Genomic DNA, 12,947 nt, shown 5'->3' on the forward strand with positions numbered 1-12,947 from the left:
GTGTTTATTTTTTAGCTGTTTTGCCAAAATTTGCACATTTTCTTTCACCATGTCTTTGAACTGCACCCAGTTCCTTTTATGGCTACATTTCTAGAAATGTACTTTACCTGTTTTTTTGTTTGTTTTGTTTATATAGTAAAATTGATATAAATCACAATCTTTCAATAATTTTATCATCACTGTTTTTATATTAGCCTAAATCTGTCATATAGAAAATAATAGCTTGCATACCTGCTCCATGGAGATACTTTTATAAATCACTGTTTGATTCCACTCAGGATTAAGACTTTTCTGAACGTATTTAGTCCTTCTCTTGTACTCAGCACTGAATTACAAGAAAAGAAAAAGTTATATTGATTATTCACCCTGACTGGTGACTTCATAGTCAACCTGAAGGGCATGCAGACTTTTAAAGGTACTTTGTTTTGAATCACTATGTAATCATCTCATCATACTGATGTCTTAAACCATATCTTAAGTTGAATGCACAATAACAATTTAAAAATATCTTGGAATACTTTAGTTTTATTTTCCCTAAGCTATTTTTTTTTTAAAGAAAAGCTTTTGGTGTTTTAACTGTAATACAATTTTAGAAATCTTAATCTCTCCTGAATGTGTGAGATAATTACATGAACTATACAGTAATGTCAATATATTCTTATCCCATAAATAATAATTTGGTATTTAACTTTCCAATAGTTTCGCAACTGATCATGTCAGCAAAGCCAAATGGTTTTTCAATTTTTTTCCATAAAATACTATAATAACTGTATTGACTGAGGAAAGGATGAAAAATGGCTGTTATTATAGCTGAGATCTCATGAATATTTGTTATCTTATATTTATAGTATATTCTGACACTTTTAGTAAAACAGTAATATAGTTATGAAACAATCCTAATTAAATATAAATTCTTGGTTTCTGTCAATACCTTGTCATAAATGATAAACCAAATCAAAACTTTTCTTTATTCATTATAACTTGGGCCATTTGAGTTTGTCCTTGACTCTTCCATGCCCTCTGGTCAACTGTTAGAAGCTTATATTTTACATGTTTAAGCATGAGTATTTTTAAAACTTATTTTAATTAAGTTTGATAAAACATCTATACTGAGCATCAATCAGTGGAGTTGGAATTACTGCTATTTGCTATGAGCCAATGGCACCCACACAGACCAAACCTTTCTCTAACATTCACTGGCTTTTCCCTAATTTTTTGCCTGGAAAACAAACCTACTAGGTTGGTGCAAATGTAATTATGGCTTTGGACTGTGAATTCTAAATAATTATTAGTAGGCTCAAACACTTCTTTATTAATCAAAATAGGAACCATTACAATCAACACACTTTTGCCACTGAGAAGTTTGTTTATTCCTGTAGCATAAAAATCCATGCTTCGGGATTTGATGAACTCTTGTGAAACATTTTCTCCCTCCTGATGGTTGTGGAAGCATTTCCCCTGCAAAAACTTGTCAAGATGCTTGAGAAGTGGTAGTCAGCTGGTGAGAGGTCGGGGGAATATGGAATATGAGGCAAAACTTTGTAGCTCAATTTGTTCAATTTTTGAAATGTTGGTTGTGCAACATGCTGTTGGGCATCGTTGCAGAGAATTGGGCCCTTTCTGTTGACCAATGTTGGCTGCAGGCATTGCAGCTTTTGGTGCACCTTATGGATTTGCTGAGCATACTTCTCAGATGTATTGGTTTTATTGGGGTTCAGAAAGGAGCAGTTGATCAGCAGCAGTCCACCAAACAGTGACCATGACCTTTGTTTGGTGCAAATTTGACTTTGGGAAGTGTTTTAGAGCTTCTTGGTCCAGTCACTAAGCTGGTCATTGACGACTGTCATATACAATCCACTTTTTGTTGCACACCACAATCCAATCAAGAAATGGTTCATTGTATAGAATAAGAGAAGATAACATTTCTATTTATAATATATGTGCTCCTGAAATGAGCACAAGAGAAGATGACACTTCAAAATGGTGATTTTTAAAATTTCTGGCCAGCTCATGAGGGACCCACTTATCAAGCTTTTTCATCTTTCCATTTTGCTTCAAATACTGAATGACCATAGAATGGTTGACCCTGAGATCTTTGGCAATTTCCTGTGTAGTAGTAAGAAGATTAGCTTTGATGATGCTCTCAATTGGTCAATGTCAACTTCTGATGGCTGGCCACTATGCTTATCTTCAAGGCTTTCGTCTCCTTGCAAAACTTCTTGAACCACCACTGTACCATATGTTCACTAGCAGTTCCTGGGCCAAATGCATTGGTGATTTCGTGAGTTGTCTTTGCTACTTTATGACCCATTTTGAACTCAAATAAGAAAATTTCTTGAATTTGCTTTTTGTCTAACATCATTTCCATGGTCTAAAATGAATATAGACAGCAAGTAATAAGTCATTAGCAAAAAACAATAAGTGAGAAATGTGCATTACAATGATGTATAACAATCACATTTATTTAGAATGTATTCCAACATCAGAAAGCAAATTTCAACAATACAAAAACTGCAATTACTTTTGCACCAACCTAATACTTGTCTGGGGTCCTCTCCTGTGCCTGGAATTCATAAATTGCCTTTCCCTGAAAGTAGTGGATCTTCACCCTAGATCTACAGTTCTATTCCCAACAATGGACAACAGACTAACTCTTGTTATATTAATGGCCTCAAGCCTTGCTAAATTCTGGAATACCTACTATTGTCCCCCAGACACTAGTTTATTCATTCTAGATAAAAATATTGAGAGTCAAGTTCCATTTCACCACTCACTTTTAGAGATACATCTACAGACAAATATCTTTTTTCTCCCTCTGGCTTTATTCTCTTTCTTATTGCATATAAAAGGGCAATAATCACTGGTTGCCTGTTAGAATCACTCCGGGATCTGTGTTCCAACTGTGGGGGATGGTGCAAACAGTATGTCCACATCTCCCTTCCCTTTACTCCTTATGAGAGTCTTATTTAATAGTCCTGGGGTAAGGCTTGAGCATCAGAATTTTTAAAATGACATGAGTAAATCTAAAGTGTTGTCAAGATTGAGAACCGACTAGTTAATGTCTCCAAAGACTTCACATTTCAGCCACTGTGAACTGAATTCACTTTAAGAAATGAAGCAGCACTGTTCTCATTTTTAACCAACCTATTTGAATGTACAAAAATAAGAACACGATGTGACAATTTTGTCATTCAGCATAAAGTGCAAAGAATTCTGGGGAAATGAATAGGCAATGATTCCAAGATAAAAGAACTTTCATAGACTGTGGACAGAAAGTATATATTTTTATGTATATGTTTTAGGTAAATCTGTCTAGTGAAGTTTACATACCCAAGTACTCAGAAAGTTCCACTTTGACTTATTCCAATTTTACTCTAGAGAACTCTCTCACATGTATCTAAAGAATTCTTCAAGAACATTCACTGCAATATTGTTTCTAATAGCATGTGGATAAGATAAGAAATACAGGCATTATAATATATTCATTCAATGAAATTGGGGCTTCCCTTGTAGGTCAGTTGGTAAAGAATCTGCCTACAATGCAGGAGACCTGGGTTCGATTCCCAGGTTGGGAAGATCCCCTGGAGAAGGAAATGGCAACCCACTTCAGTATTCTTGCCTGGAGAATCCCGTGGACAGAGGAGCCTGGCAGGCTACAGTCCACGGGGTTGCAAGAGTCAGACATGACTTTTGAATGAAAACACCTTATATATCAAGGTGGATAAATACTAAAAAAAATCTTTAGCAAATAATTTTCAGAAGAAAACCTAGAGTAGGTTATCGAGATATAAATTGAAATCACATGAAATAATAGTGTAAATTACTTACGTCTACTTGTATATATGTATGACAAACATGTTAATACCATAAGACAGTGTGGGATTTATAGATGTTATACTCTATTTAGTGGTTATCTCAGATAAACAGGGGAATGGTTTCAGAGGGCTTCAGGGGTAGCTATAACATACTTTTTATTAAAAAAAAAAAAACAAACAACTGAAGCCAGTATAGCAAAATATTGAGATTTGATAAAATTGGATATCAAGAAAATAAGTACTTGTGACAGTATTTTCTATAATATTCAGTAGGTTTAAAATATTTTATAACAAAAATTAAAAATTATTTTAGCAAATTACATCCTTTTATATTTTATGATTTTCCTTTTTAAATTGATGATGATATAAGAATGAGTATGATCACTTTTAAGTTAATAGTCAGCTTTGGTTGCTACTTTAGAATGCATGGCTATTTCTCTAGTAGAATTTAAAAAAGCACATTGTAGTATAAGTTTTAAAGTTTCTGTTTTGGACTTAATTATCAAAGTGTGAGATCATGGGAGAAAATATACTAGGGATAAGATTCATAATGCAGTGAATAGTGGTAAAAATGTTATTTTTTTCAAATCCTGATAAACTGAAAGCATACAATTTTAAAATAAGATTGAAGATGGAAATTAATGTCAAATGCAAACTCATGTATTTTTACTAAAATTCTAGATATGCCAATATATATTTAAATAGCCAAAACTATTGAAATGTCTTCAAAAGATGTATTAGTCACCATTTTCCCTTTATTTATAAATATTAACAATTGTAATAACATTTCACATGTATATTTTAGTCATTCTTTCACCTATATCTAGCAAAATTATTGAGTGCCAACTTTGTGTCAGGAACTATGCTCTATAAAAATGTACAGCTGCAAAACTTTTAATTGTATTGACACACCATTATGTCATGAGAAGCACTTTATAAGAACTGAAGCTCAGAGGAATTAAGGCAAGCAGGTAAGGCTGCAGTTATTAATTCATAGGACAAAGCTTCAAACACAAGAATACTGATTTCTTGCTCTTGAACATGGATAATATGAACTCAGTTAATTAGGCCCACCATAAAATGTGACTAATCTATCACTTTTCTTAATTTTTCATTAGCTGAAGTGTCTAGTTTGTCTTATTTTAAAATATAAAATTATATACCTCAATTAAATATATATTTATACATATACAACATAAATTATTTACAGCATGTATATATATATATATATACACACACATACTGAAAATCAGGACAGTTTTAGAGTTGCTTAGGAAAATAATGAATGGTGTGTTGTAAGAAAAGTGTTGTGGAACTAAGGATAATTAGTATAAGTACTAACTTCTGTTCAGATACAATCAGATATAACCCCAATTAGTTGGGAAAAAATTAGATGTTTAATTTACTAGATAATATAAGTTCGACTCTCCAGTCTGTATCCTTTGCCTTTAGGGTTAATGAAGGTAAACACACCTTACTCCTGACCTTGCCTCTACCAGCCCAGGTTGACTTGTGTAAATGCAAATGAAATCCTTTGCAATCTTTTCACACTTGAATTTCCTGACGTGCAGAGAAGGCCACAAAGGCCACGAAGCTTTGCCTTCATTTACCCTTGTCTTATGGCCACCATGTACTGACTATATTGGGCAAGATGCCAATGGACTATGTTCTGAATTTACACAATTGGAAACTCCACATTTCTCAGCACTATATCAAAATCTGTGGATTTACAAGTTGAAGGTGGCCAGGTAAGCAGAATTCTTGAATGTGAGCAGAAATCCAAGTGGAGAAAAAGTGGAGCTCATTTTGCTTTCCTACCTTGTCTAATAAACACACTGCAGTCTCTCATGGGAAGGCTGAAATAATATTATCTTAGGATAAGTAAGTTATATCTAATAATCAGAGACTTTTAAAAATAAGTGAAAATAAAAAGCCAATTAATCAAGATGGGACATGGTGCTTATCAAAAAAGCTAAACCTTTATTTCCTTGAAGTTTTGACTGATTTCTTTTTTCTTTGACTTTTATTGTTATGGTCACTTTTTCATAAGTAGATATGATTTTAAGGCTGACAGGAAAGATACTTAAAATTCAGTTATTTTCTCCAAAACCAGCAGAATAAAACAGTTCTCTGAGTTTCTCTTTAATTAAAAAAAAAATTGAGAAAGAAGAATGGAATATAATGGCTTATTTATATTTAACCCTCATAGAATTATATAAAATATTGAAGGTCTTCATTTATTTGCTTTCTCTCAATTGGAAAAATACATATTTCTTTATTGAAAAAATATAATGACTCATATATATACATATACATACATAAATATACACATATACATACATAAATACACACACACACACACACACACACACACATATAGTGAAGTGAAACTTGCTCAGTGGTGTCCGACTCTTTACCCCATGGACTATGGTGCTGCTCTTGCTAAGACGCTTCGGGTGTGTCTGACTCTGTGCGACCCCAAAGATGGCAGCCCAGCAGGCTCCGCCATCCCTTGGATTCTCCAGGCAAGAACACTGGAGGGGGTTGCCATTTCCTTCTCCAATGCATGAGAGTGAAAAGTGAAAGTGAAGTCGCTCAGTCGTGTCTGACTCTTTGCGACCCCATGGACTGCAGCCCACCAGGCTCCTCCGTCCATGGGATTTTCCAGGCAAGAGTACTGGAGTGGGGTGCCATTGCCTTCTCCGCCTTGGACTATAGAGTCCATGAAATTCTCCAGGCCAGAATACTGGAGTGGGTACCCTTTCCCTTCTCCAGGGGATCTTCTCAACTCAGGTCTCCCGCATTGCAGGCATATTCTTTACCAGCTGAGCCACAAGGGAAGCCCAAGAATACTGGAGTAGATAGCCTATCCCTTCTCCAGCAGATCTTTCTGACCCAGGAATTGAACCGGGATCTCCTGCATTGCAGGCAGATTCTTTACCAGCCAAGTTTTCTTCAAAATTATTCCTCTGAGGATATTGCCTTTAATTTAGAAAGAAGCACAGAGCATGTCCCATTTTATAAGCTTTGTTTCTCTGTGTGAAAGAATGCATATATGGCTTGTCACTTGATTGTGCTCCTTGAGGTCTGAGACTATGGCTGTATTCTCAATTCCAACCCCAGCAAAGAGTTTGGAATAGTTTCTGCTAAATAAATGTTTATTAAATGGATCCTTAAAACATGTTTGTACTTCTTTTTTTCTTTAAAATCTACTGAAATACATTAAGTTTTGGCCTTCAAATTGTAAATATATACAACATGTATACCTGTGTTACATTCGTTACAGAGGAAATAGTTTGAGGTGCTAACAAGGGTGTTTAGAGAAAGTCCAGCCAGGAACTGGGCTTCCAGGTACCAGAATAGAGAAAATAAGCTTCAATTATAGCAAAATCTCATTAGTGGGAAAAAAATTTCTGCACTTTGTCTAGCAGTGTAAGGAAAGAAAAGCAGAATGAAATCCTTCAGATATGCTCATTTTCATTTCTTAATTATCTAGGGACAAGTATTGAGTTAATGGACTCTTTAGTCTATTGTCTTTCTTTCACCTCATCTTGGCTGATATCTGGGCTATGAGAGCTTATGAACATCTTGATCAAAGGATGGGAAGAGGAAATAAAAGGGGACAAGAAAACCAGACCAGTGAAATTAAATTAAAAATTTTTAAAGCATTTAGGATGTATTATACTTATTACTGAAGAAAAGTTGCTTGATTTTCTATATAGTGTTGTTAAATAATTTAGTATAATTCAGTAGCCAAAGCATTCTATATCTCTTTTCTGTTGCAGAGTTAAGTGACCACCAGCAACATGAAATTTATTATACATATCTCTGTAAATAATAGCAACTGCCATTTATTGAGAGCTTATTATGTGCCTGACTTATGCTTATCATTTTTGGTGTATTCTTCATGTGTTTCACAAAAGTCCTGGGAGGGGGCTACTAAGATTCCTAGGTAGAAGAGGACATAGTTTAGAGAAACCTCGCAACTTCTAAGTGGTAGGGCTGAAATTCAAACTCAAGCTCTTAAGGACTTTACTCATTGGCCTCTTCAGTCTAACTTACAAAGTCAATACTTTATCAGCATAATTCCTTTTCACACTGACAGTTCTAGAAGACATGATGAAAATAACTTCAATATGAAAGACATGACTAAGTGACTTCTAGATCTTCTGTAATGTAATCCAGCACATCTCAGATTGACTATTATTTACATTTACAAAAAACATGTTCTCTTCTAAATTAAATATAGACAAGCACTGTCATTCTGACAATTTCCCCCTAGTTTCTCCTGATAAAAGAGAGAAAGCTTCTGAATAAAGGGACTGATAATGTCTGTTCTGAAGTGACATGATCCCTTTGAAACAAATTCATTTTGCCTATCAGTCTGAGAGGTCTGGATGATGCCTGAGAAGAGAAAGCCAGTCATAACAAGTGACCTTTCTCAGTTTCAAATTTTCTGGTAGCCAAAATTATGTGACTGCAAGGAAACAGTTTCTGGGCACCAGAAAGGTTGTAGTGGCTAATACTATTCTTTGAAATATTTAAATATTTAAACTCTTACAAATCAGAAACTGCCTGTTTTGCTCAACAGTTTGTCAGGTTTAGTAAAGATGTTGAATTTTATTATCAAAGATAAAAATCCTGTACCATTAATATTCTGGGTGGGATTAAAATTCCCATCACTGTATTGCTACAGATGGTACAAGATTCACATCCCCAATTAAATGACACACTCCATTTATATGCAATGAGGTGTGCAAAAAGTGCTTTTGGCTATATATTAAGAAAAACCCTTAACTGACAATATACTGATTTAATACCCTCTAGCAGAAAATAGACAAAGGAGGTTGTTCTCGTGCTGGAACAGGCAGATTATGGCATCCTAAATTGCACAGCAATAATTTTGCGGTATATAAGGTCTAAAGGCATGGAAGTGTTTCAACATTAGGTCTAAGTGAGGGTAAAAGAAGAGACAACTCTCATGTTTAAGATAGGATATATATGTAGTACTGGTCGACCAGAAGGCCAATTAATTTCTTCTGAAAAATGACTCTATATTTTTTTAATTTGTCATAGAAGACTGAGAAGGACCCAAGCCAGGATTACTGCATGAGAAGCTAAATGAATTTTAGCAGACATATTATAAACAAGAACTTTAGGTATATCTAATTTCAGAGTGATATTTCTTCATTATACTTTTCTATGTTTTTGCTATTTTCTACTTTTCTATCCTCTTCTGCAGGTATCTGCTAAACATATTTAATAATGTTGTGATCAGAACAGTCTGCTATTAGCCTAATTCAATTGATACCAATATGCAGAAAAATAAAAATTATAGCCCAAGTTGAACTGCAGGTAAATGTACACAAAAGGCAAAACAACAACAACAAACAACAACAACAACAAAACTCTAGACATTTCAGCAAAGTTTGACATTGAAAGAGAACCAACTCTACCTTGCATTCTGGACAACCATGACTTGACTGCATTGATTCCAAGATCGAGAATGAAGGATACAGCAGGAAAGTAGGAAAGACAGGAAGAAAAGAGTTAGGAACAGAAGTAAGGAAGAAAATGTGAGAATAAAGACTAAAGGAGCTATACCATAATACACAAACAACATGAGGGAGAAAATAATCTTTGAACTAAGGTGAAAATAATGCTTCACAAGTATAATACATTCCAAGGTCTTGGTCACTATAGTAACTAGGAGTAATTTAAAGAAAGGGCTAGGAATTGAATAGGAATGGCATACTAGCATGCTTTTTGGTCAAATCCCATCTAGAAGGCATATTTTGTTTGACAAATTGCATGAGGATAGCTTTAGGTAGGAACCTCACTCTTCATTTCATTCTAGTTCCCACCCTTCTTTCTGTTACCCACTCTGGAATGGACTGCCATATTCATGACATCTGTCTGATCTTTCTGGTTATTCAAGTTTGCAATAGGATTGCAATAGGATTAAAACATATCCTGTAACAAATAAAAGATGACCACGCTCTTATAGTATAAAAAGTGACGCTCTAGGGTATTAAAGAAGATAGAAAATTAAAAGAAAGTGTTTATTTTCACTCATTAGCAAATGCTGATTAGAGATATATCCTTGGCAGTGATTTCCTCTTTTACTGTCATTAAATAACACTAACGGTCAAATGACCCAAATAAAAGGCAGAATGCAGTTATCAGTTTGTATTTATATTCATGCTAAAAAAATAAAGTACTCGAGGAGGAGGGATAAATTAGAAGTTTGAGATTAGCAGTTACAGATTACTACATATGAAACAGATACACAGCAAATTCTACTGTATAGCACAGAAACTATATTCAGTATCTTGAACTGAATCAGTTTGCTGTATACCAGAAACAAATGCAACATTGTAAATCAACTATATTTCAGAAGAGTAGAAACATTGCAGTTATACTACTACATAAAGATATAAACTAACATAGAAACTCCCCTTTCTTGTTCTTTAGGGCTAGTTGGAAATGTCTATGAATTAAAACTAGAGTAACAATACCAGCAATTCTAAGTTTCTAAACAAAATTGTTGGGTAGGATGAAATTAAAGGCTGTATACTGAATTAGATATATCACTTGGCAATTTTCAAATTATTTTCTGAGTATTATCTAATCTGATTTTCCTGAGCAACTGAAAATTATGGCTGTCTCTACCGTGGCTCTTTCAATATCAACAAGGAAAGTGAATCTCTAAGAATTGATGATTTGACAGTTGTGACAACTGGCAAGCAGCATTCAAGTGCACTGTATAACTCTAATTTAGATCCTGTTCAAACAAACCAACTATAGTTATAGAACATACTTTGTATGATTTTAGTGTTTATAAATTTGTTGAGCTTTGTTTTATGGCCCACAACATAGTTTATGTTGGTTAATGTTCCATGTGCACTTGAAAAGTATATATATATATATACATATACACACACACACATATTCTGCTGTTGATGGGCAGAATATTTTATATATATCAACTAGGTCATCAAACTGACTAGGAAAATATTAGGAGGCAATTGGGGGAAATAAGAGATTTAAAAATTAAAAATTATTATGGCTATGTGTGGTATTATAATTATTAAAAAATTTTTTTTTAGAAATATATACTATTAAGTTACAATAGTTGAGATCTATTTTAAAATAATCTGCATGGAGGGAATGTACAAGGGTAAAAGTGAAACATGATTGGCTAGAAAGTGGTAATTGTTGAAGCTGAGTAATGGGTGCAAGATGGATCATTATACTATTCTTTCTATATACTTCCAATGACTGAAAATTTCCCAGTAAAAAGTTATATTAAAATGTTGCTCTTCAAATTAAATGAAAACACAGCAAAAATGAAACCAGAGTCTTCAGTAACTGTCCTCTAATTTTTTTCAACTATACCTCCAATTGTTGATTACTTATGGTTCCATCATACTAATTTGGCTAGTATAAATTCTTCATAAAAGGAAATGATCTGTTGGGTCCAAACTACTGGTTTGAAGCCATCCCTGAACTATGATTTATATATAAGACTACAGCAATTTGCATTTATTATGTGAAAATTAAACATCTCTAAAGAGTACTTGCTTTATACAAAGTTTCTATATTACACAAGAGATTTAAAGAGATCTTAACATTTATCTACCAAAGTTGACGTTTCAAATATTATTATTTTTTATTTTATAATTTTAGAACAGTGATTTGAAAATATGCATGTAAATAATGATGCATCAAGTCATTTAATGAGCATTTAATGTATTGAATAATACACATGTCCTATAAGATAAAAGAGTAACTGATGAGTCCTTGAACATTGGTTTCACAAATACATTTTGAAAGGTAAACTAATTCTTTAAATCTGCCACAAACAATTCCTGAAATGATTTCAAGTCTACTTGATTGGTCATAGCACAAGAAGTTTCTAGAACTGAAATACTAATACGTTTTTATTCAAGCAGCTTTTGTTATGATCATGAATCTCTAAAAATCCATTAAGGCTTAATTATAAATTTTTAATTCCACCTTGCTTACTAATTGGGAATAAAAAAGTATGACATGTATTATAGATAAAACTAAGAAAAAGATATTAAGCTCTTTAGAGATCAGAAGACATTATCACTATTTTTAAAAAAAAATCATATGGCAATACTTGTGATACTTTGAAGACATCACTTCTTTACTTACCCTCTCCCTGGAAGAAGGTACACTTTAACAAAGGGGTCTGAATAACCATTGTTGTCTCGAGGGACTAGGTTTCTTGCTTGGAGAATATGTATTATGAGGTTTCCAAGGTCATAGTTGATTTGAAGCTTAAAGGAACAGCAAATATTCCATGAATATTATTTTGTTTTTTAAAAAGCATATAATACATTACTGTTCAATATTTTGCCAGTATTAAAAAAAATTCTCATAAGAAGCATTAACTGTCACTTTCATTTTATTTGAAACTGAACAGACCAGTTTAATGTCTAATTTAATTGGGAGCTCCCAGGCACACATTAATTACAAGTAAATGTGCTGTTCATTCTTTCCACTGTGAAAGTTCTGGCCTGTCTAAAATTCATTTAGAAGGAAAATAACACAGTGAATGCTAGTTACATTTTTAAACAAAATTTCCACTGTTAGCAAAATCAGAAATGTTAATGTTCATAAATACAATTGCAGGAATTTTGAAAATAAATTAACTAACTGATAAATGTATTAGAAAATCTCTTTTGCATTTCATCAAATAGTTAATAGTGGGTAGAATCATTATTTAAACACAAATGTTAGTACTGAATTGTCAGGATATTTAAGAATGTTCAATTTGATCTCTTTCTATAGTACACCAGCTGATAGACCTGTAGCTTTTCTTTTTGTGCCTGCTTTCTTAACAGAGTGAGGTTAAGATAATAAAATACAACTGTTCTTTAATCTCAGAAACTGAAGAGAAAAGAGGCATTGTCTCATAGATGTCTAACGGCTGTTGTAAAGTTGTCATTGAATAGTAAAAGACTTACCATTCAAACTAAATTTTAAGAAGCCAGAATGATTCAAAATAATTGAATTAACCAATTTTTCTCCTTCAAAAATGAAAAATTCCTTTGGCATCATCTAGATTAGGACAATTCTGTTTGATGCTGCTTCAAATTATCA

At 33.4% G+C, this 12,947-nt stretch overlaps 1 protein-coding gene across 5 annotated transcripts in view; it reads right to left on the bottom strand.

The window, feature by feature from the left end:
- Positions 1 to 12,947, bottom strand: part of PCLO (piccolo presynaptic cytomatrix protein) — a 370,863-nt gene that overhangs the window by 58,092 nt on the left and 299,824 nt on the right. For 4 of the 5 annotated variants that reach the window (XM_070470006.1, XM_020878346.2, XM_070469993.1 and 1 more), the window contains exons 15-17: positions 11,997 to 12,121; positions 9,272 to 9,298; positions 232 to 325 (exon numbers count right to left, since the gene is read on the bottom strand). In XM_070470006.1, the coding sequence (XP_070326107.1) occupies positions 232 to 325; positions 9,272 to 9,298; positions 11,997 to 12,121 (246 nt within the window). The remainder of the gene's footprint in view (positions 1 to 231; positions 326 to 9,271; positions 9,299 to 11,996; positions 12,122 to 12,947) is intronic. The other variant, XM_070469997.1, reaches the window with a different exon arrangement.

This window comes from Odocoileus virginianus, chromosome 1 (genome assembly GCF_023699985.2).
Source record: "Odocoileus virginianus isolate 20LAN1187 ecotype Illinois chromosome 1, Ovbor_1.2, whole genome shotgun sequence".
In the NCBI taxonomy this organism is placed as follows: Eukaryota; Metazoa; Chordata; class Mammalia; order Artiodactyla; family Cervidae; genus Odocoileus; species Odocoileus virginianus.